The 25177-nt window shown below is 42.5% G+C and overlaps 1 protein-coding gene across 1 annotated transcript; it reads right to left on the reverse strand.

Annotated features, from left to right (window-relative positions):
- Positions 1-235: 235 nt before the first annotated feature.
- Positions 236-25177, reverse strand: BTNL9 (butyrophilin like 9). The gene is given in 10 exon segments (XM_028092349.2): positions 236-861; positions 1727-1753; positions 4560-4586; positions 4819-4839; positions 14520-14540; positions 14882-14914; positions 15095-15223; positions 21264-21545; positions 22899-23246; positions 25066-25177. Coding segments are annotated over 10 exon segments (1626 nt in total).

Raw genomic sequence — 25177 nt, forward strand, 5'->3', positions numbered from 1 at the left:
ACACACAAACAAGCTTTGGAATTCCCTTTTTTCATTAAAGAAAATCATACATATATATATTCATGCATACCCCATCTATAGGTAAAGATTCCTCTTTTTGTTTGCTTCTGCTGTGCTGAGTCTTTAGCCTTTGCTGACATTTTGGTGATGTTTCCTCCACTCTAGAGGAAATGTGAGAGCAAATCCCAGCCAGGTGTCCTGGAAGCTGCCAAGGACCCAGGCAGGAAAGAGTGCCTCACCACAGGCCCAGGGTGGGATCCAAGGGCTCATAGGGCTATAACCAGCTATCAGTTTCATCCTCTTCAAGGATGCACGTCCTGCTAACAGGCACTGGGCAGATGGTGAGGGGATCTGGGTGTTCACCACCATCATGAGCTCTGGGCCTGAAATACGCACAGAGAGTCCCTGAGAAGGTGTGGGTGAAGGTGAAGATGTGGGACCCATCTGACACATTGAAGAAGGACAGTTTTCCTGCCTCCCAATCCAGGAAGATGCCCACACACCGTGGCGGCACACGCAGGGTGAGCGCAACGCGGTGTGGGTCCAGGATGAAGTACTCACAGCGGTTCCACAGCCCCATCACCCAGTAGCCATTGGCTGGGCTTAGGTGCCCCGGCCCCATGCGAGGCACTGAGGCCAAGCACACACCCAGGAACCAGCGGCTGCGCCTGCCCACGTGCACTTCCCAGTAGTGGCGGCCAGCAGAGAAGCGCTGACAGCTCAGCACACACGTCTGCTCAGAGAACCGCTGGGGGTCCCCCACCACAGGGCCAGGCACTGCTGTGCAGGAGGACACGCTCTTGCCATCCTCAGAGACTTCCAGGCTGCGGTGCGCCGAGGCTGGATCAAGGGTTACGTCCACTGTGCAGAGGCACAGAGTTAGTGCCTGCGAAGGGCCCTGCCTGTCCCCTTCCCCAACAGATAAACTTCTAGTGCTCCTGGTGGTCACTCCCACCCCTGAAACCACCCCTGTGTACTGAAGCAGCTTGCAAGGCACTTCTGAGCACTTGAAAGCCATTAAAAGAATCATTTCTTTTCTGAACTGGAAGTTTCCTAACTGCCATTCTAGGTGCTATGGAGAGCAGAGATAGAAAACAAGGCAGATTCGTGGGATGGAGGTGGGCTCATTTCCCCCAATTCCTGGTCAAGGGGAAGGGGCTCCCGGCTGGTTCAATTCCTCACTGATGCCACCACCCTGTGTGACCTTGAGATCATCATGTGAGCTCTGAGCCTCAGTTTTATAGCAAAGTTAGCATTTTAAAACTGAAAGGGACCTCTGAGATCATCTGGTCCAGTGCCCTGACCTCTAACACCCAACCCTCAAAGCACACCCATTTGATAGATGGGAACTCCAAGGATCTCTTCTGTCAAATGAGAGGTTCCTACAAACTGGCCCTAGCAGTCTTCCTGCCAGATGGAAACAAATCTAGTAAAACCCAGAAAGTAATGTGTTTTTAGGAGGAGGTGTGTGCACACAAAAAGTGCATGTGTGGATGTAATCAGATGTGTGCATGCAAGCATGTATGTGTGCATGTGTGCACATGCAGGCACATGTGTCATGTTGTGTATGTGCAAAATTAGGTTTATGTGTTTGTGTGTGTAGGCTCCATACTTGGCTCCTGGACAGATCCTTCCTCCAATCTCAGATCTCAGATCTCTCTACCTTCCTTTTGTTTAAGATCCAACCAACCCCAGTCACAAGTCATAATCCCTTGACTTCAGTTACCTGCATATTGTTGGGCTGCTCTCCACTCTGAAACCAAACAGAAAGGAAAAACAGACCAAAAGATCTGAGTCAGTGCAACCTTGAGGGAGGCTCAAAATGCAATGAGGGATGCTACAAACCCAATGATCCCATTCCCACCATGACAGCAAGTTGGAGTCCAGACTGGTCTGTGTTCACAATGGCATTTCTCTGGGAATTTAGGATTAGGTTAAGTGGCTGTTGTCAGTGCTGGGTTTTATCAAATCTGCATGCAATCTAACCTTGTACTGAAAAAGGCAGGAGAACAGAGCATGTGGGCAAAGAGAACAAATACAGATGGCCGGGATGCCCTGAAGATTGCACAAGAAGTTTTTAAATCTCTGACCAGCAGGCTCAGTCTCAGGAAGCCTGGCTGAGCATGGCTCCTGTCCTAAAATGTCATTTAAAAATCCTGTTTTGCCTCCTTTCTTAACATGAACCATTCTGAGTGGATTTCTCTTTTATCTTAATTTGCTTTACAACAGAGACATCAAGTCACAAAATAGTAAAAGTAATAGAAATTTTCAGAGCTCCATAAATTTATAGAAGGGCCTTTAAGTCCTGAGTTTACATCAGAATAACTAGTAGTTATTCTTGCATAGAATAACTCAATTCTATAAAGATGTTGATTCTTTCTAAATGTATCTATAAATTCAAAGCAATCCATGCAAAATTACTTTTGGATTTTTTTAAGGAATTTTATAAATGGATCCTAAAATTTAAAATGGGCCTAAAAAGTTCCATTCAGAAGGGGGCTAAATTGGAGGGGGAGAAGAACCATGAGAGACGATGGACTCTGAAAAAAAACTGAGGGTTCTAGAGGGGAGGAGGGTGGGGGGATTGGTTAGCCTGGTGATGGGTATTAAAGAGGGCACGTTCTGCATGGAGCACTGGGTGTTATGCACAAACAATGAATCATGGAACACTACATCACAAACTAATGATGTAATGTATGGTGATTAACATAAGAATAAAAAAATTTAAAGAAAAAAATAAAAAGTTCCATTCACTTCTAAAAGGAAGCAGAAATGGAGGAAAATTTGTACTTTTGGGTACTATAAAAGCCATAACAGTGAAAACAATGAAGTAATAGGTGGTCAACAGATAGATCCATCTACACATGAGAACCAAATATGAACTAAAGGCAATACCCACATCAATGGGGAAATCATGAACAGCGTAGTAGATGGCACTGGGAAAACTGACTCACAATATGAAGAAAAATAGCTGTATTCTCACCTAGCACCAAATAAAATGGCAAATTTCAGATGGGTTAAAGATATACATAGAACACATGTAAAGTGAATAGAAGAAAGTGGAAGAGAGTATCTTTACGACCTAAGTGTGAGGAACGTTTTCTTCAACAAAACTTCAAAAACACATGCCATACAGTACAAATTTGATGAAGATATATCTGCATAAGGATATTAATCCCTCATTGGTATTAAACACTGTGAATTCCTTCTTCTAGTCTGTCACCTGCTATTAGCTATGTCCTTGGTTTCCCACTGAAAAGAAACCATTAATTTTGATAAAATCTCATTCATCAAATTTTTACCTAATGACTTGTGGTTTTAAAACTTTGTTGATGTATATATATGTGTATATATATGTCATATATGTCTATATATATGACAATATATTGTCATTATGTACATATATGTGTCATGTCCCCTTGAATTGATAAAAGAAAGATAGCAACCTCATACTAAAAACAGCCAAAAGGGGCACCTGGGTAGCTCAGTTGGTTAAGCTTCTGCTCTTGATCTCAGCTCAGGTCTTGATCTCAGGGTCATGAGTTTGAGCCTCATATTGGGCTCCACACCTGGCATGGAGTCTACTTAAAACAATGGCTAAAGGACACGAACTGGCAATATTCAAAAGAGGAAGCCCCAAAAGTCAACTAGCATATGAAGAGATGTCCAAACTTAGTATTCAGGGGAGAACAGACTGAAAGAGCAATGAGCAATCATTCATCCCCATCGACTGGCTAACTCAGAAAGTGCCTTATGTGGGAAATGGGCTCATGGGAGTCTCCATGCACTGCCAATGGCAGGATGATGACACTGCCTTTGGGGGATCCCTCTATCCCACTTAGTGACATATCCCCCATGGGCCAGCAATTCCCTTCATGGGTATACATCCCAGAGAAATCTCCACATAAAGCCAGAAGGTGACACATTTGAGGCTATTCATTCAGTGTTGTGTGTGGTGGTGTGGAGTCAGAGGCAGGCTGGATGTCTATTTGAAGAATGTGGCTGGCTAAAATGGAGTACCCTGCAGCAAGGAGAGAAAGACCAGATATGGTGGCAGGGATGGACGCTAAAACACAGTGATGAGTGAGAAAAGCAAGGAACAGCACAAGACTGTAAACATCATTTACAGAAATGAAAATGCCTGTGCACAAAGCCAAAAATTCACCTTTTGCAAAAATACATACAAAATAAAACTACACATCAGACTGTTTGCTTTATGTGGGGAATGGAGGAAGGGACAGGGAAAAATATGTACACATAGAGTAACATGCCCACTCTAGACCCACAAGTCAGTCTTTGAGGGTGGGTGCCAGGATGTAGGTGATTCTGATGTGCAACCAGAATTGGCATCAATTGTTTATAATATGCTTACACTTCAGAACAATAGAAAAGTAAATCGAAAAGTAAAACTTGAACATAACCTCTAGTAAGTGACATACATTAATACATGCCATATGCCTATGAAAGAAACCAGAATGAAGTATGGTTGCTGAGTCAGAGTGAGTGACTGGGATGTTGAGATGAAAGTGGACAGTGGGAGGGAAACGAGCTTCACTCACCAGCCTGGCCTTCAGCCCTTCTCCAGTCTGAAGCAGCCATGGAAAAACAGAATTAGAACACCAGGTCAGTGCTGCTTCCCTGCTCCCACATTGCATTTTGTACCCACCCCTGCCTTTCTCCCCTTTTTCCTGCCACCCACATGGCTAGCAGGGTTCCATCCTGGGCATCATACCTGGTTGGGAAATGAGAAGAACATACGTGGAAAATCAGATGCTAAAACATGGACAAGAAGAAATAATCTGAAGAAGGGTCACTTACCGAGCTCTGTCTGAAGCTTCTCTGTAAGCAAAACACACAGAGAAAACATCAGTCTCTGGGTGAGGGGAACCACCTTCCCAAGGCAGTTAGGTCACTGGGAGGAGGTTCCTTAGTCTTAAAGGACTGTTCACCCCAATCCCATCTTAGTCTCTGTACCACCCATCTGCATGATTCTTTTTTTTTAATTTTTTAAATTTTTTTTAGAGATTTTATTTATTTATTTGACAGAGAGACACAGAGAGAGCAGGAACACAAGCAGGGGGAGTGGGAGAGGGAGAAGCAGGCTTCCCGCTGAGCAGGGAGCCCGATCTGGGACTCGATCCCAGGACCCTGGGATCATGACCTGAGCCGAAGGCAGACGCTTAATGACTGAGCCACCCAGGCGCCCTCTTTTTTTTTTTTTTTAAGATTTTATTTATTTGACAGAGAGAGACACAGTGAGAGGGGGAACACAAGTAGGGGCAGGGAGAGAGGGAGAAGCAGGCTTCCCGCTGACACCTGAGCCACCCAGGTGCCCCTCATCTGCATGATTCTTATGCCTCACCCTATTATTTGCTCTAAGGCAGAAATCTGCACAGGGCTAGAAAAGGAAAACTGGTCCTGGTATTGAGGAGCCTCTTCCCAGGGCTCATGTCTAGTTTGAAAGGCTACTTTTCATTTGCCCCAGAATCAGAAACTTTTCCTGGGGATGAAGTCCTTCGTAAATCCAGGCACTGAGCACAGCTGGTGTAAACCTCGGGGTCACTTGCTGTGTACATTATTTTAAGGACTGGGAGGACATCACACTCAATTATTTCCCCTGGCCAGATATTAAGACTGATATTTTGCCACTAGGAAGGCATTCCTTTGACTTCTCCACTTTGTCTGTTTTTTAAACTTTTTTTTTTATTTTTAAAAATATTTTATTTATTTTTTGAGAGAGAGAGAGATAGTGAGAGATAGAGCATGAGCAGGGGAGAGAGGGAGAAGCAGGCTCCCTGCTGAGCAAGGAGCCCAATGCAGGACTCAATCCCAGGACCCTGGGATCATGACCTGAGCCCAAGGCAGATGCTTAACCAACCAAGCCACCCAGGCGCCCCTCTTATGTCTTGTTTTAAAAGTAAATCATTATGGCTAGAGACTCGGGAAGATAGTGGAGTAGGAGGACCCTGATCTCACCCCTTCCCATGTTTTTAACTAGATATCATCCACATCCAAGACTGGCAGAGAGATATGAAGACTGGCAGAAAAAATTTCACAACTAAATATAGAGACAAAACTGCATTTGAAAGGTTAGGATGGTCAGAAAGTTGGAGAGAGCAGAGAAATGGGCCCCCTCACCAGGGAGCTCACACAGGGAAGACTGATTCCCATAACACTTGGCTTTAAAAAACAGAGGGGCTGAATTCTGTGAGTTTGTAAAACCAGTGGGACTTGAAGCCTTGTGCTTTAAAGGTCAGCTGACTTAGCACTGGATGAGCCCGGAGGGCAAGTGATAGCTGAGTCACTGCCTTTAAGAAGACAGCAGCCTGCCCAGAGATGTAACATAAAAATGGCAGTTTACACAACACTGGGGGCAAATGGGAGACAGATCTGTTCATAATGATTTTGGAGCATGTTAGGGGACTTCAAAAATGAGGGAGATGGCAGGCATTGTTTTCCTCTCCTGAACTCCAGCATAAACACAGAGCCACCTGTGGGAGTTTGGGGCTGCACAGACACTTGCTACCTAACCCATTAGCAGTGTGCCCTTCCCACAAGTTCTCCTGAGGACTAGCCCACACTAAGTCTGCTAGCTTTGACCATAGGCTCAGGGGAAATATTGTTAAAGCCACACCACTCCCAGCTGTGCACCCCCAACCACCATTGTGTACTGGCCCCAGCTGTGTCCAGCCATCCTCATGCTCCACACCCAGCCTCATGGCCCCAGGAGCTCCAGCAAACAACCACCAGCCACTGCAGCACTTTAGGGGATCCAACATAGGACCAGTGGCCCAGTGCAAACTTTCCTAGCATGGCAGCCCCACTCTTAAGTTCCCCAGCAGGCACACCCCATCAGAGCTGGACTGCCTGGGTTCTACTAACAACACAGAGAGCAAGCACAGCTCACAACAGCCCACAACAGGCAGAGGGTCACTGCAGATGACTACACTAAAAGGAAAAGTGACTCAGACAGAACAGCAGGGTGTAAGCAACACACATAAGATACTTTCCTGACATTCATAACACACAGAAACACACACACAGAGGCAGACAAAATGAGGAGACAGAGAAATTTATCACAAATGAAAGAAGAGGACAAGGCCAAGGCAGAGATCTAAGTAAAACAGATATAAGTAACATGCCTGATTGAAAATTTAAAGCAATGATTCTAAGGAACTCACTGGACTTGAGAAAAGACTGGAAGACATGACTGAGACCCTTAACAGAGAGATAACGAAAAACATAGCAGAGATAAAGGGCACAATAACCAAAATGAAAACACATTTCATGGAAAGAACAGCAGACTGGAAGAAGCAGAAGAATGAATTAGTGATCTAGAAGAAAGAATAATGGAAAGCCAACAAGCTGAACATAGAGAAAAATTTTTTGCAAAATGAGAACAGACTTAGGGAACTCAGGGACTGCATCAAACGTAATAACATTCGTATTACAGGAGTCCCGGAATAAGAAGAGAGAGAAAAGGGGGCAGAAAATTTATTTAAAGAAATAATAGATGAAAACTTCCCTAATCTGGGAAAGGGAATAGATATCCAGTCCAAGAGGAACAGAGAACTCCCATCAAAATCAATAAGAGCAGACCCAACCAAGACATACAGTAATTAAATTCACAAAATATAGTTATGAAGAAAAAATGTTCAAAGCAGCAAGACAAAAGAAGTCAGTGACTTAGAAGAGAAAATCAGTAAGACTATCAAGACATTTTTCAGCAGAAACTTTTCAAGCCAGAAGAGAGTAGCATGATATATTCAAAATGCTGAGTGGAAAAGATCTGCAGCCAAGAATACCCTATCCAACAAGACTATCATTCAGAATAGAAGGAGAGATAAAGACCTACCCAGACAAACAAAAATTAAAGGACTTCATGACCACTAAACAAGCTCTGCAAGAATTATTAAAATAGACTCTTGAAGATGTAGTAATATATATATATATATATATATATATATATAATGGTATATTACTCAGGCATTAAAAAAAATGAAATCTTGCCATTTGCAAGATATAGATGGACATAGATGGAGCTCGAAAGTATTATGCAAAGCAAAGTAAGTCAGCCAGAGAAAGATGAATACCATATGATTTCACCCATTTAAATTGGAATTTAAGAAAGAAAGCAAAGGACCAAAAAAAGAGAGGGAGAGGCAAACGAAGAAACAGGTCATAATTACAGAGAAAAAACTATGGCTACCAGAGGGGAGGTGGGTTGGAGATGGGTTAAATACATGATTGGGATTAAGGAGTGCATTTGTGATAAGCACTGGGAGGTGTATAGAAGTGTTGAATCGCTATATTGTTCACCTGAAACTAATATTACAATGTATGTTAGCTGACTGGAATTTCAATAAAAAAAACAACAAAAAAGACATAGGGTGACAAAACAGATAAAAAAAAGAAGACCCATCTATATGCTGCCTACAAGAGAACCATTTTATGCACGTGGGTGGCTCAGTCAGTTAAGCATCTGCTTTCAGCTCAGGTCATGATCCTAGGGTCCTGGGATCAAGCCCTGCATTGGGCTCCCTGCTCAGTGGGGAGCCTGCTTCTCCCACCCCGCCCACTCACTCATGCTCTCTCTCACTCACTCTCTCTCTCTCTCAAATGAATAAATAAAATCTTTAAAAAAAAGAGAGAGAGAGAGACCCATTTTAGACCTAACACACCTGAGATTGAAACTGAGAGGATACAGAAACCTGTGTCATTCAAATGGATGTCAAAGACAGCCAGAGTAGCAATACTTATATTGGACAAAATACTTAAAAGAAAGACTGTAAAATTTGATTTAGAAGGACACTATGTAATAACAAAGGGGACAATCCAACAAGGAGATATAACAATTGTAAATACTTATGTACCCCAAATGGGAGCACCCAAATACATAAAACAGTTAATAACAAACATAAGGGAACTAATCAATAATAATCTAATAATAGTAGGAGACTTTAACATCCTAATCACAGCAATGGACAGATCATCGAAAGAGAAAACAAGAACACAACGCTTTGAATGACACAATGGAACAGATGAATTTAATAGGTATATTCAGAACATTTCATCCTAAAACAGCAGAATACACATTCTCTTCAAGTGCACAGGGAACCTCCTCCAGAATAGATCACATACTGGGTCACAAATCAGGCCTGAACAATTCAAGATCTAAGTCATACCATGCAACTTTTCTGACCACAATGCTATGAAATGAGAAGTCAACCAGAAGAAAAAGTCTGGAAAGACCACAAACACATGGAAATTAAAACAAACAAACAAACAAACAAAAACCATGCTATTAAACAATGATCAACCACAAGTCAAAGAAGAAATAAAAAATTACATGGAAACAAATGAAAATGAAACCACAATGGTCCAAACCTTTTGGATGCAGCAACAGTGGTCCTTAGAGGCAAATATATAGCAATACAGGCCTACCTCAAGGAGCAAGAAAAAGCTCAAATAAACATCCCAACTTTGCACCTAGAGGAGCTAGAAAAAGAACAACAAACAAAACCTAAAACCAGCAGAGGGAAGGGAATAATTAAGATGAGAGTAGAGATAAATGATACAGAAACTACAAAAACAATAGAACAGATCAATGAAACCAGGAACTGTTCTTTGAAAAAAATCAAATAAATTTATAGTCCCCTAGCTATGCTTATCAAGAAAAAAGAGAAAGGACTCAAATAAATAAAATCACAAATAGGGGAGAAATAACAACCAACACCATAGAAATACAATCATAAAAGAATGTTATGAAAAACTATAAACCAACAAATTGAACAATCTAGAAGAAATGGATAAATTCCTAGAAATATATAAAATACCAAAACTGAAAAGGCAAGAAATGGAAAACTTGAACAGACTAATAACAAGCAAAGAAATTGAATCAGTAATCAAAAAACTCCCAACAGATCAAAATCACAATGAGATACCACCTCAACACCAGTCAGAATGGCTAAAATTAACAAGTTGGGAAATAACAGCTATTGGCGAGGATGCGGAGAAAGGGAATCCCTCTTACACTATTGGTGGGAATGCAAACTGGTGCAGCCACTCTGGAAAACAGTATGGAGGTTCCTCAAAAAGTTAAAAATAGAGCTACCCTATGACCTGGCAATTGCACTACTAGGTATTTATGGAATCACAAAGATAGTGATTCAAAGGGGCACCTGCATCTCAATGTTTATAGCAGCAATGTCCACAGTAACCAAACTATGGAAACAGCTGAGATGTCCATCGACAGATGAGTGGATAAAGAAGAGGTGGTATGTATCTACAATGGAATATTACTCAGCCATCAGAAAGAATGAAATCTTACCATTTGCAATGATGTGGATGGAACTAGAGGGTATTATGCTAAGTGAAATAAGTCTGTCAGAGAAAGACAAAAACCATATGATTTCACTCATATGTGGAATTTAAGAAACAAAACAGATGGGGGTGCCTGAGTGGCTCAATTAAGTGTCTGCCTTCAGCTCAGGTCATGATCCCAGAGTCCTGGGATCAAGCCCCACATCGGGCTCCCTGCTCGGCGGAGAGCCTGCTTCTCCCTCTCCCTATCTGCCGCTCTGCCTACTTGTGCTCTCTATCTTTGTTAAATAAATAAATAAAAATCTTAAAAAAAAAAAAAAAGAAACAACAGATGAATATAGGGGAAGGGAGGGAAAAATAAAATAAGATGAAATCAGAGAGGGAGGCAAAACCATTAGTGACTCTTAACTGTAGGAAACAAATTGAGGTTTGCTGGAAGGAAGGAACGGGGGGTGATGGGCATTAAAGAGGGCACTTGATGGAATGAGCACTGGGTGTTATATCCACCTGATGAATCACTAAACTCTACCTCTGAAACTAATAATACACTGTTATGTTAATTAATTGGTTTTAAATTTTAAAAAAACTCCCAATGAACAAAAAAGTTCAGGACCAGATGGCTTCACAGGTCAATTCAACCAAACATCTACTTTTTTTTTAAGATTTTATTTATTTATTTGAGAGAGAGAGAATGAGAGATAGAGAGCACGAGAGGGAAGAGGGTCAGAGGGAGAAGCAGACTCCCTGCTGAGCAGGGAGCCCGATGTGGGACTTGATCCCGGGACTCCAGGATCATGACCTGAGCCGAAGGCAGTCGCTTAACCAACTGAGCCACCCAGGCGTCCTTCTACCAAACATTTAAAGATGAGTTAATACTACTTTTCCCCAACTATTTTAAAAAATAGAAAAAGTAATTCATTCTGTGAGGCCAGCATTACCCCAACACCAAAACCAGATAAAGATACCAAAAGAGAGACACAGAGAGAGCTGAACATGCCAAAGCCCCTGATGAACACAGATGCAAAAAACCTGAACAAAATCCTAACAAACTGAATCCAACAATACATTAAAAAAATCATTCACCATGATCAAGTGGGACTTATTCCTGGGCTGCAAGGGTGGTTCAACATCTATAGTCAATCAGTGTGATACATCACATCAATAAGAGAAAGAGTAAAAACCATATGATCATTTCAATAGATACAGAAAGACAAAGTACAACAGTGATTCATGACAAAAACCCTCAACTAAGTAGGTTTAGAGGGAACATACCTCAACATAATAAAGGCCACCTAGGAAAAACGCAGAGCTGATATCATCCTTAATGGAGAAAAAGTGAGAACTTTTCCTCAATGGTCAGGAACAAGGCAGGGATGTCCACTCTCACCACTGTTATTTAACATAATATTAGATATCCTAGCCTCAGCAAGCAGACAACAAAAAAGAAATAAAAGGAATCCAAATTGGCAAGGAAGAAATCAAACTTTCACCATTCACAGATGACGTGATACTTTATATAGAAAACCCAAAGGAGTCCACCAAAAACCTGCTAAAACTGATAGACAAATTCAGCAAAGTTACAGGATACAAAATCACAGTACAGAAATCTGTTGTATTTCAATACACCAACAGTAAAAAAGCAGAGAGAGAAATTAAGGAAACAATCCCACTTACAACTGTACCCAAAACAATAAGATACCTAGGAATAAATCTAACCAAAGAGGTGAAAGACCTGTTCTCTGAAAACTTTAATACACCGATGAAAGAAATTGAAGATGACACAAAGAAATGGAAAGATATTTCATGCTCATGGATTGGAAGAACAAATATTGTTAAAATATCTATATTACCCAAATCAATCTACACATTTAATGCAATCCTTATCAAAATACCAACAGCTTTTATTCACAGCACTAGTACAAACAGTTCTAAAATTTGTATGGAACCACAAAAGACTCTGAATAGCCAAAGCCATCTTGAAAAGGAAAAGCAAAGCTGGAGGCAGCATAATTCTGGACTTTAAGGTCTAATACAAATTGTTGTAATCAAAACAGTTTGGTACTGGCACAAAAATCAATGGAACAGAATAGAAAACCCAGAAATGAACCCATAACTACACAGTCCATTAATCTTTGACAAAGCAGGAAAGAATATCCAATGGGAAAAACACAGTCTCTTCAATAAATGGTGTTGGGGAAACTGGACAGCAACATGCAAAAAAATGAAACCGGACCATTTTCTTACACCATACACAAAAATAAATTCAAAATGGATGAGAGACCTAAATATGTGTCAGGAAACCAAAGAAATGCTTGAAGAAAACATTGGCAGTAACTTCTTTGACATAGACCTTAGCAACTTCTTCTAGATAGGTCTCCTGAGTCAAAGTAAATAAAAGCAAAATCAAACTTTTGGGACTTCATCAAATTAAAAGCATCTGCACAGCATAGGAGACAACAAAACTAAAAGGCAACCTACTGAATAAGAAAAGATACTTGCAAATCACATATCTGATAAAGGGTTAGTATCCAAAATCTAAAAAGAACTTACAAAACTCAACACCCTAAAAACAAATAATCCAATTTAAAAATGGACAGAAAGCAAAAAAAGCCCACATTTTTCCAAAGAAGACATACAGATGGCCAACAGACACGTGAAAAAACACTCATCATCACTTATCATCAGGGAAATGGAGAACAAATCTACAATAAGATTCATCTCCCACCTGTCAGAATGGCTAAAATCAACAATACAAGAAAAAACAGGTGAGGCTGTGGAGAAAAAGAAACCCTCTTGCATTGTGGGTGGGAATGCAAACTGGTGCAGCCACTCCTGAAAACAGTATGGAGGTTCTTCAAAACGTTAAAAATAGAACTACCTTATGATCCAGCAATGGCACTACTGGGTATTTACCCAAAGGATACAAGAACACGAGTTGAAGGGGATACATATACCCCAATGTTTATACCAGTATTATTTACAATAGCCAAAATGTGGAAGCAGCCCAAGTGTACATCAACTGATGAATGGATAAACAAGATGTGGTATATACATATATATATATATATATATACACACATATATATATACATTATATACATGTATGTATATAATGGAATATTACTAAGCCATAAAAAATGAAATCTTGCCATTTGCAACATCATGGATGGAACTAGGAGACTAGAGAGTATAATGCTAAGGGAAATAAGACAGAAAGACAAATACCATATGATTTCACTCATGTGGAATTTAAGAAACAAAAAAAAAAACAAAGGGGGAAAATATATATAGAGAGAGAATGACAAATCAAGAAACAGACTTAATTATAGATGGTCACTAGAGGGGAGGTGGGTGGAGGGATGGGTTAAATAGGTGATGGGGATTAAGGAGTGCACTTGTCTGTTAAAGTACAGGGTGATGAATGAAGGTGTGGAATCGGCATTTTGTACATGTAAAACTAATATTACACTGTATGTTAACTAACTGGAATTAAAATAAAAACTTAAAAAAATAATCCCTCACGGGAAAGGCAACACTGTACACTAATTTAATCTATAGTGTTAATTACTTTTTATAGTTGGCCTTCCGCAGGACTAGGTGGACTACAGGACAAGCTTCTCTAACCTCATAAATTCATCTGGAGTTTTACTGGGGCATACAAAGTGGTTCTTGAGGTCTCCCCCACCCCACCTGCCCCCATGGTAGCTTTTTCCTCAATGCCCCCCTTCCTTTGGCTTTACTCTCCCCTCCTCCGTACAGACACACACAGCCACAGGTTCAGGGTCTTGAGTCCCCGGGGAGAAAAGCAAACCTGATAAATTAGTCACATTTTGGTGCAAATTAAAGTTGCCTTCCTTCCCAGTGGCATTCGCGTTAAAAAGAGAAAGAAATCCTAGGAAGATGAACCAGTGGGAGTAAACGTTTAATGATGGAATTGTAACCAAATCGATAATTTGCAGGAAAGGGGCAGGCAGGGTTTTTCGGGGGTCTGAAGTCAGACCTCCTTGGCAGCTGCACCATGAATCGTGTGGGAGTGGAGCGGTGGGAGGTGCAGAAGGATGGGTTTAGAATTAGATTGTTGCCATCCATCCCTCTCCCCTGAGAGCCTAAAGCTACTGAACACTTTCCGCAGCGCATGCACAGGGTTACCCCACGAGTCCGCACCCAGCACTGTGGGAGTGGCACCCAGAACTTACCCAGCTCTGCTGTGAGTCTCTCTGGAGAAAAGAAAAAAGAAAAAAAAAAAAAAAAAAACACGAAGAAAAGAGAAAAAAATCTCAATTGATGAATACTGAGGCTTCACTTCCCTAAAGCGCACAGACTCGACCCGGTGCGTTCTGGGCCACCAGGACCGGCTGCATGCGTTGGAAGAGTGGGTTCCGTGGCAGGGGAAGTGGCTGAGCAAACCTCCGCCACTCTGCGTCTCCGTCCTGATCCCAAGTGCCCCGGGTCTGAAGTACTCGCCTCCCCGACCCAGCAAACTCCCCCGCCCCCCACCACTTTGTGCTACTTAGGGAAGCGGGCAAAGAGTGCGCCTCTTGCCTCTTTCCCTGCTTACCTTTGTCCTTCTCAGCCTGCTTCCTCAGATTTTCTGAAAGATCGAAGGAAAGGGCGCATAGGTGAGGGTGCGTGCTCGACCTTCCAGTGCGCGTTCCACCCCCACTCGCAGCGCGTTCCCGCAGGATCGCGCCTCTTGCGTGCCCCCTTCTTCTCCCCAGCAGAGCCCGCGCCAGGCAGGAGACACCCCCGCCCCAAACAGCCTGCCCTGTACCTTGGCACCTCCGTTGCTTCTGAAGGAAGTACAGCGCCAGCGTCATGAGGGCAGCCAGGAGGAGAGGCAGTCCAACCAGAGTCCCGAGGAAAGCCCTCTTCCAAGGGGAGCTTCCGGGTAAAAAGGCGTCTGGAAAACACCTCACAGGGAGTTGTCTCGCTTTAGGCGCCACCAAACACTTAAGGGACAAGCCTATTCTGGACCCAGCGTGCCGGAAATCCTTCCAAGTTGGCAGGCGTTAAACCTCGTGGGCAGCACCAGAGCAATCTGTAAAATGGGCACGAGAGCGGCCGCACCCACGCTCTCCGCAGGGAGGACCCTGAGGAATAGTGGCGGACTCTGAACTTGCTTAGCAGCAACCGGGAAAATACAAACTGAAGGATCTGGAAGGGAGGGGCTGATGGACCCCACCCAAACCCCCAGCTTTTGAACTTATGTGACCATGGCCCTGCCCCCCCAACCCCGCCCTAAATTTTCCCCACAATTGTCCTATTTCTGAAGAATACAAAAATCGAAGGCATTGGTGTCCGAAAACCAGTGAATTTTTGCTCTCTACCCCCACAGTCAAACCCACAAGTCATTTTCCGCTTCTTGCAAACACTTTTACTTCTCATCATCACACCTTTGGAAGAATTGGCTCACTGGGGAGGCTTTGCCCTAAGGCAGCATGTGGCCCAGGCTCCCTCCGACAGGGGCCAGTCGGCAAAGAGATACGCGCAAATCGGAAAGTAACTCTAGAAACTCATGTGGCAATTTAACGTATTGTTATTTTAAAAGTGGTGGTTTTATCTCAGTGGTCTTTTTAAAAATATATTTTTCTCTTTTTTATTGTAGTAAAATATATAACATAAAATTTACCATTTTAACCATTTTTAAAGGTACAATTCAATGGCATTAAGTTACTTTCATGTTGTGGATCATCATCACCATCCATATTCAGATGGTGGTCTTCCCAAACTGAAATTCTACCCATTGAATACTAACTCCCCATTTCCCGCTCCCCACCCACCTCAGCTTCCAGCAACTGGAAACTTCTATTCCACTTTGCATCTATGAATTTGACTACTGTAGGTACCTCCCTATAAGTGAATCAAACAATATTTGTCTTTTGGTGTCTGGCTAATTTCACTTAGCATTATGTGGTTCATTTTTCCTTTTTCAGTTTAATTTTTCTAGTAGTGCATTTTTATTGTCTTGTACCCAAATATTGGGCCACAAGGGATTGGTCCTTCACTACAGATGGTTTGCCAAGCTCTGACCTACAGGTTAAGAGCAAGAGCTCCGGGTTCAATGCCTCCCTGAGATGCTACCCTCGACCTTGTCCCTTTGTTCAAGCTTCTCCTGCCTCCTTCCTACTCCCCTAGTGGCCATAGGCGGCCCCATTCTCAGTGCAGGAACTTTGCACTTGCTGTCCGCTCTACCTGAATGTACTCCTCACAGATATCCACGTGAACCACATCCTTTGAAAAGGATAAATGCAAATCAAAAAAGAAATAATTGGATTTGGAAACAGACTCCCTCTTTTTCCCTTTTCTTTCCTTCATAAAACTAAAAAAAAAAAAATCCTTTCTCTATCCCTTTGAAATATATGTAAATGTTTTTGAAAGCTAAATAAGCTTTTGCTAGCTTCCAACCCAGGAATGTTTTTCTTAAGGAGTTCAGAGACATTTCTTTGAAATGCAAACATCAAGAAGAAAGTGTCCCTATGTCCTATCTCATTGGGGGTTTCAGGTGCCTGGCTCCAAGTTGTGGCTATGTGCTTGTCACAGAGATTTAAGACGTTTTATTTTTCCTTGGATAACACAATTAGCTAGCCCAAATGACCACTCCAATGACACAGTAAATTTTCAATGAAGTATGTGTGGCGTGTGGTGTTCTTGAGTCCTCTTACCCAATGGCAAGTTATCATTTAGAAGGGTCAGATTTCTTTCTGTTATTATACAGTTGACCCTTGAACAACACAGATTTAAACTGTGTGGGTCCATATAGATGTATTTTTTTATATAATTCCAGTTAGTTAACATATAGTGTAATATCAGTTTCAGGTGTGCAATATAGTGATTCAATTCTTGCATGCATCACCCAGATGCTCCTCAATCCCCATCACCTCTTTAACCCATCTCCCGGATCGACCTCCCCTCTGGTAACCATCAGTTAAGAGATTGTTTCTTGGTTTCTCTCTCTCCCTCTCTCTTATTTTATTTCTCTTTGTTCATTTGTGTTGTTTCTTAAATTCCACATATGAGTGAAATCATATGGTATTTGTCTTTCTCGGACTTAGCATAATACTTTTGCTTACATTTGCCTAGCATAATATCTCTAGCTCCACCCATGGTGTTGTAAATGGCAAGATTTCATTCTTTTTATGGCTGATAATATTCCATTGTGTGTGTGTGTGTGTATATGTATATACCACTTCTTTATCCACTCATCAGTTGATGGATATTTGGGCTCCTTCCATATTCTGACTATTGCAAATAATGCTGCTATAAACATCAGGGTGCAGGTACCCCTTCAAATTAGTGTTCTTATATTCTTTGGGTGAATACCTAGTAGAACACTTATAAGATAATAAGGTATTTCTATTTTTAACTTTTTCAGGAACCTCCCTACTGTTTTCCAGAGCAGCTGCACCAGTTTGTATTGCCACCAACAGTGCAAGAGGGTTCCCCTTTCTCTGCATCCTCGACAACACCTGTTGTTACAATCTTGTTTTGTTGATTTTAAGCCATTCTGACAGGTGGGAGGTGATATCTCATTGTAGTTTTGATTTGCATTTCTCTGATGACCAGTGATGTTGAGTATCTTTTCTATTTTGTTTGTAGTTTCCATATCATTTATTTTTCCTCTAGTCTTTAGTATTTCCTTCCTTCAGCTGGTTTTCAGCTTTGTTTGTTCTTTCTTTAGCTCCTTTAGGTGCAAGGTGAAATCATTACCTTTGAGCTTTCTCTTTCTTCTTGGAGTAGGCCTGTCTTGCTATGTACTTCCCTCTTAGATCCACTTCCGCTGCATCCCAGAGGTTTTAGACTGTTGTGTTTTCATTTTCATTTGTTTCCATGTATTTTTTAAGTTCTTCTTCGATTTCCTGGTTGACCCATTCATTGCCTAATAGCATGTTATTTGATCTCCATGTGTTTGTGTTCTTTCCAGATTTTGTCTTGTTGACTTCAAGTTTCATGGCATTGTGGTCAGAAAAGACAGGTGGTGCAATTTCAATCTTCTTGAATTTGTTGAGGTTTTTTGTGTGCTAATATGTGATCTATTCTGGAGAATGTTCTGTGTGTACTTAAAAAGAATATGTATTCTGCTCTTTTAGGATGGAATGTTCTGAATACATCTGTTAAGTCCATCTGGTCCAGTGTGTCATTCAAAGCTCTTATTTCCTTGTTGATTTTCTGTTTAGGTGATCTGTCCATTGATATAAGTGGGGTGTTAATGTCCCCTACTATTATTGTATCAATGAGTTCTTTTATGTTTATTATTAACCATTCATCTATTTGTGTGCTCCTATGTTGGGTACATAAATTTGTACAATTGTTATATCTTCTTCTTGGTTAGACCCCTTTATTATTTAATAGTGTCCTTTGTCTCTTTTTACAGTCTTTGTTTTAAAGTCTACTTTTTCCAATGTAAATGTCATTGCTCCAATTTTCTTTTAACATCCATTTGCATGATAGATGTTTCTCCATCCCCTCACTTTCAATGTGCAGGTGCCTTTAGGTCTAAAACAGATCTCCTGTAGGCAGCATAGAGATGGGTCTTGTTTTTTATCCATTCTGTCATCCTATGTCTTTTGATTGGAATGTTCGGTCCATTTACATTCAAAGTAATGTTTTCATATCTTGTGCCCTCTGCTATGTTTTTCCTTATCTCTGTGTTAAGTGTCTCAGCCATGTCCTCCAGTCTTTTCTCAAGTCCAGTTAGTATCCTTATGATCATTGCTTTAAATTCTCTAATGTACATGATACTTGCATCTGTTTCACTTAGATCTACCCTGGCCTTATCTCATTCTCTCATTTGTGATAAATTTCTCTGTCTCCCCATTTTCTCTGCCTCTCTGTGTCTATTCTGTGTGTTAAGAACATTTTCTGCTTTTGAAAGTAGTGACTTTAAGAAGAGTAGGTCCTGGAGTGCCTTGCAAGAAAGTGTCCCCTGTTTACCAGGAACTGGCACTTTAGCAAATCATTCTATGTTTTTTACTTATGTCTTGCTGTTGTGTCTGAGTCACTTTTCTTTTCAGTGTAGTTGTCTACCCTCATTCTCTTCCTGTGGTGGCTGAATTTGCTGTCTGTGATGTTAGTGGGACACAGGCATGCTAGCTCTGAGGGAGTGTGCCCACTGGGGAACTTGGGAGTGTGGTGGTGGTATTAGTAATATTTGATTGGGCCACTAGTCCAATGCCAGATCTCCTAAAGCACTGTGGTGGCCGGGGACTCTTGCCAGTCTGGTGGGGGTACAAGGCTGGTCTCAATGCTCGATGATGACATGCAGCTGGGCCTGGCATGTGAGGGTGGCTGGTGGTGCATGGCTGGGCATTGCACTGCAGCTGGGCAGGGGGTGCTGTAGCAGCTATGCACCTGTTGTCTGGGCAGGGTGCATGTGCAGCTTTAACAAAATTTGCCCTGAACGCTGGGTCAAGACTATAAGTGTCTGCAGCCCCACCTCCCATAGGTGGCTCCATGTTTATGCTGGGGTCGGGGGAGGAAAATGGCACCTGCCAGCTCCCTTATTTTTAGAGAAGTCCCCCAACACTCTCTGAAATCAGGATGAACAGATCTGACTCCTGTTTACCCCAGCTTTGTGTAAATTGCCTTTTTTATATTGCCTCTCTGTGCAGGCTGCTATCTCTCTAAAGGCAGTGACCCAGCAGTCACTCACCCTCCCAGCTCACCCAGTGCTGACTCAGCTGACTTTTAAAAGCTCCAGGCTCCAAATCCCACTATTTTTACAAACTTACAGAATGCACCCTGTGTAGTTTTTAATGACATACGTTGTGGGAAATAGTCTTCCCTGGGTCAACTCCCTGGTGTGAGGGCCCATTTTTCTGCCTTCTCTGTGCACACAGCCTCCCTCTGCCTTTTTGACCTTCCTAACATTTCAGCTGCAGCTTCTTCTCTATATTGAGTTGTAGAGTTCGTTCTGCCAATCTTCGGATTGCTGTCTGGTTTATTGACTTGGATGTGGTTGATATCTAGTGAATGTGGGACAGGATGAGCTCAGGGTCCTCCTACTCCACCATTTTCCCAAGATCCTCTCCTCCTTATGGTTTTTTTTTTTAAATAATATTTTATTTTCTCTGGTTTACCTGATTGTAAGAATACAGCATATAATACATACATAAAATCTGTGTTAAGCTTCTATTTCTGTTAGCAGTCAACAGTATATTATTAGTAGTTAAGTTTTGGGGAGTCAAAAGTTATACGTGGATTTTCAAATGCTCAGGGCAGAGGGTGGTCAGCATCCTTAACCCCCTGAATTGTTCAAGGGCCAACTGTAATATAACTATTGATTTGTACCAATGTGAAGAATGACCCATAGGTTAGGTTTATCCTCAGGACTTAAAATAGTCACGAACATCAGATCCTTCAGTTTGTGCCTCATGATAAGACTTTGGTCCTAGATAATGGCCTCACCCTTCAACTCATTGCCTAACTATCTTCTTTCCTAACCTACCACTTTTAAATCCACATGCACACCCCACCACACCTTAGCACCCTTCCCTGCTTTGTATTTCTGTACAGCACCTTACATCTTCTAATCTTACAATATAATTCACTCTTTTGTTTGTGTTTCCCCCACAGGAATGTCAACCTGAGGGCAATGGTTTGGGCCACATTACTTATAAATATCATTTGAGGGATGAAATTAGGAACACATGGGCTCTCATGATGACCTCTAATGAGGAGTTTCTGGGTTTTAGGGCAGAGCCTTTGGTGTATAATATTGATTCCCTGGGGCCTCCACAGCATACTGTTTGGGTGAGTGGTAAGCTGTTGTACTCTCAGTAGTTTCCTGATATCCAAAGTGCTGACTTTTCAGGTGTCTAGGTCAGTCCACCCCAGAGATAACCAGGCCCCAGTACCATTGTGCTCTTTTAGATGGCCTTTGGAACAATGCACATGAAGGACATGGTGGGTAAGAAGATGAGGGTTAGTCAGCATCTACTAACCTGCTATCTGGATGGTGAACTCTTTCTTCTGGAGCAGGAGAGAGTTCTGGATGGAGCAAGACACATTGCTGTGGGAACCTCCTTGGACAACCACAGATGTTTCCAGATCAAACAGGCCCCGGGCATCCTGGACAATGGCTTCCATCTCTGGAGGCAGGCACTGTCCTTTATGATCTTTCCACTGAGCCTGGGGTTTGGGGTACCAACCACTGGAGCTGCACCTCAGCTGAACGTCTCCCTTCTTGAAGCCCTCGAGGGAGATGTGAGGGTCTGAGCCCAGCCCTGGGAGAGGCAGGAAGAGTGGGAAAGATCAGGCTCCCTCCCAGAAGTTGTACATGAAGTTCATGCCACCATGCAATGTCTGCAGTCATTATAAGGTATCACAAACTGTGACTGATCTTAACACACATGTGGGCTCACAACCCCCAACTGTGGGCTATAAATGACAGTCTAAATTGGTGGTGGCAGGCGGGACATGGGGACAGTAGAACCCATGAGGGACATTTGGAAATATTGTGGGGGTTCATTTGGCCAGAAGGGCTACTGGCATTTAGTCAATTATGCAAGAGACAGTCCCCTGAAGTAAAGATAAATCCCACCCCACATTTTCATAGATTGTCCTCTGTCTCTCTTGAATCCAGAGTTCAGGTGCCTGTGTCACACACACTCTTTCATGTCTCCAACCTGTGGAGCTAACTTCATATTTTGAATATGCAAAACATTGATATGGTTAAAGAACAATACTGTAAAAAATGTACATCAGGAAAGTCCCAGACCTTTCTCCATCCTTCCCATCCACTGCTCTCTCCTCTCCCTTAGGTAACTAATTTCATTAGTTCCAGTTTCATTAGTTCATTAGTTCCTAGTGCATCCTTCCTGTGTTTCTTTTGTGCAACGTTTCTTTTTTTTTACACCAAAGTTTACATACTATAGAACCTCTTTTGCACCTTGCTGTTTTCTCTTACCAACATCCTAGAAATCACTCATCAGTTCCTAGAGCACCTCCCCATATTTTCAGGTGCATAGTGTGGTTCACTCCATTGTATGATGGACCATACTCAACCCCTTTGCTTAGATGTTTAGGTATTCCACTGTTGTACAATTACAAATGATGCTACAAAGATTAAACTTATATGGACACCCTTTTCATATTGGAGCTGTGGGAAGCTTATCTTCAGGGTAAACTCCTAGAGGTGGGGTTGCAGTTCAAATGGTAGATGTATAGGCAGTCCTGTTAGCTATTGCCAAATTCCCATGCACTGGAGCTTTGCTTTGCTTCCCATCACCAGGGTACAAAGCAGAAGGCCTGCTTCCCCACAGCTCCACCATGGGTGTATGATCAAACTGTTGAGTTTTTGCCAATCTCAGAGGTAAAAAAGAGTTTCATCTCAGTGTAACTTTAATTTGCTTTTCTTTCATGATGGGTAAGGGTGATCATCTTTTTATATGTTTAAGGGCCATTTGTATATCTTTTTTGTGAACATTTACTTTGTTCATTTTGTAATGAATCTTCCTTTTTGATGGTTTTTTAAAATTAGATATGTTTTCCCCTTTTCTGCATTTCTCTGTCTATTCTTGAGCAAAGCAGCTCTATCCAGATGGACCCTTTACTCTGTCTCTTTGGCCAGGTCATACCTGCTACTTCCAGCTCCCAGACCGCTTCCCTGGAGAAGTTGCTGGAGAGGAAACGGCACCCATACAGGCCTTCATCGGCAGGAATGACACCACGGAGCTGCAAGTTCACGCTACCATCCATGATATAATCCTTGATGAGTTTGGTCCTGTTCCGGAACTGCGCCATTTGCTGGCTGTGAAGCTCTTGTCGCCCCTGGTACAGGTGCACCACATCAGAGGTCTGACTCCGGAACCAGCGGATCTCCATATCCTCGGCATCCAGGTATGGTGACAGGTGGCACGAGAACTCCACCTCTTCTCCCACGAGTGCCAGGATGGGCTCCCCAGGGCCCACCACCCTGACCTCCTCTAGGACGAGAAGCCAGAATGACAGCCGAAATCAGCTCTCATCCAAGGTAAGCTTTTATCACATTCCTTTGCAGCTCAGGAATCTACATACAGTAAGCCATTCAAATGACAAAAAGACACTTGGCAAGACAATTGGCTTGGCTTCTTGAACAAGTAATTGTCATGAAGATGCCAGGTTAAAATATACACAAAGGATATTACAACCAGATACAATGTGTGGTGCTGGACTAGTAATTGGTTTGAACCAACCAGCTGCAAATGTTGTTTTGGGGACAGTTATGTAAATATGGCCAAGATATCAAATGAAAAGGAATCTTTGACAAAAAAAAAAGCAAGTTTCAAAACAATACATACACTATTCTCTTATTTGATTACAAAATGACATGTTTGCATAAAAACATGTGCAGAAAAGAAAGGTCCAAAATGAGATATACCAAATGGTTGATGGTGGTAATTTCTGCATGATGGGAATAGATATTTTCTTGTTTTTTCCTTGCCTGATTTTCTAATCTTTTATAATGCACATGGACAGTTTCTGTTAATAGCAAAGTATATTAATATAATCTATGGGGCTCCTTGCTTCATGGGTTTTTCTATCTAAAAGCCAAATCTTGTCTTCAAGATTTTTATTTAGTAGAATTTTTTTTATTTGATCATCCTCTTAAATGGTGCCTCCACGTGGCTCCTCTACTCCCTGTTTTCTGCAAGTCCCATGAGAGTTGCTATTCCTGTTGCAGTTCCTTTGCCTGTGCTGTTTCCTGTCACTCAGGATGTTGCCCTCAATCTTCTGACTTCACCTTTTCTTTCTTGCTTGCTTGCTTTTTTTTAAAGGTTTTTTTATTTATTTGAGAGAGAGAGACCCTGCGCGCAAGAGCAGCAGCTAGGAGGTGCAGAGGGAGAGGGAGAAGCAGACACCCCCCCCCCCGCCACACCCCTGCTGAGCAGAGAGCCCAACGTGGGACTTGATCCCAGGACCCTGGGATCACCACCGGAGCCAAAGGCAGATGTTCAACCAACTGAGCCACCAGGTACCCCCGGCTTTGCCTTTTCTTGTACCTCCTTTTCTTCCTTTCAAGCTCAGCTAAAACCCATTCCCAAAGCTTCCCCTTCATGGATCCCTCCCATCCTTCACTTAGCTCATAGAACATGGCAGTGTTTTGTTGTTGTTGTTGTTGTTGTTCACTCCATTTGAGACATCTTGTTGCCCACTGGGAATAACCCCAACACCCTCCCTTCCAGCTTCCCTTTCCAGGATCTCTCAAGCTGTCTCTTCCACCACACTTCATGCCTGGCCCTCTTCCTGGGAGCATGAACTGCCTCAGTTTACCCTCCATCTGTCATCTTCCTGGAAATTATGTCTCCTTCAGGGGTCTACTCAAACAGTACCTCCTCTCTAGGGTTCTTCTTGGCTTTCTGGAAAACAAATTTCTCTCTTAGCTGTGCTCACAGATCTTTGGATATATTTCTCTTGCAGCCATACAGCTGAACACCTTTTATGTCATGTCTGTCCCCCTCCCTTGACCTTCTTGAGGACCTGGGATGAGCCTGGTCATTTTGGTATCCCTGGTTTCCAGCTCAGGGAATCAGAGAATTGCATTTGCATAATTAGTTTATACTCTCTTTTGGCTGTTTCTTTCATGAGAGATGTTGAGCCTGAGGTCCTTCCTGCCCTTCAGAAGCTACACCTTCTATGTGGGAGTGAGCACCTGACATGGCCTGGCAGGCTGTAGATCTCAGCCCTGGGAGCACCAGGTAGGAGGGTGGGCAGAAGCTGAGGTGCTCATGGCCTGGCTGGCTGGGCTGCAGGTTTGACAACTACCTGAGTTCAGCTCTCCGGGCTGGAGGAGAAGAAGGAGATGGGTGAGGAAGAAGACACTGCTGGGCAGAGGAACTCCCTGGGAGAAGTCCGGGAAGACTGGGAAATCCACCAT

Source organism: Eumetopias jubatus, unplaced genomic scaffold (assembly GCF_037043125.1).
Source record: "Eumetopias jubatus isolate StellerSeaLion01/CBP00866 unplaced genomic scaffold, mEumJub1_p1.0 scaffold_5, whole genome shotgun sequence".
Classification (NCBI taxonomy): Eukaryota; Metazoa; Chordata; class Mammalia; order Carnivora; family Otariidae; genus Eumetopias; species Eumetopias jubatus.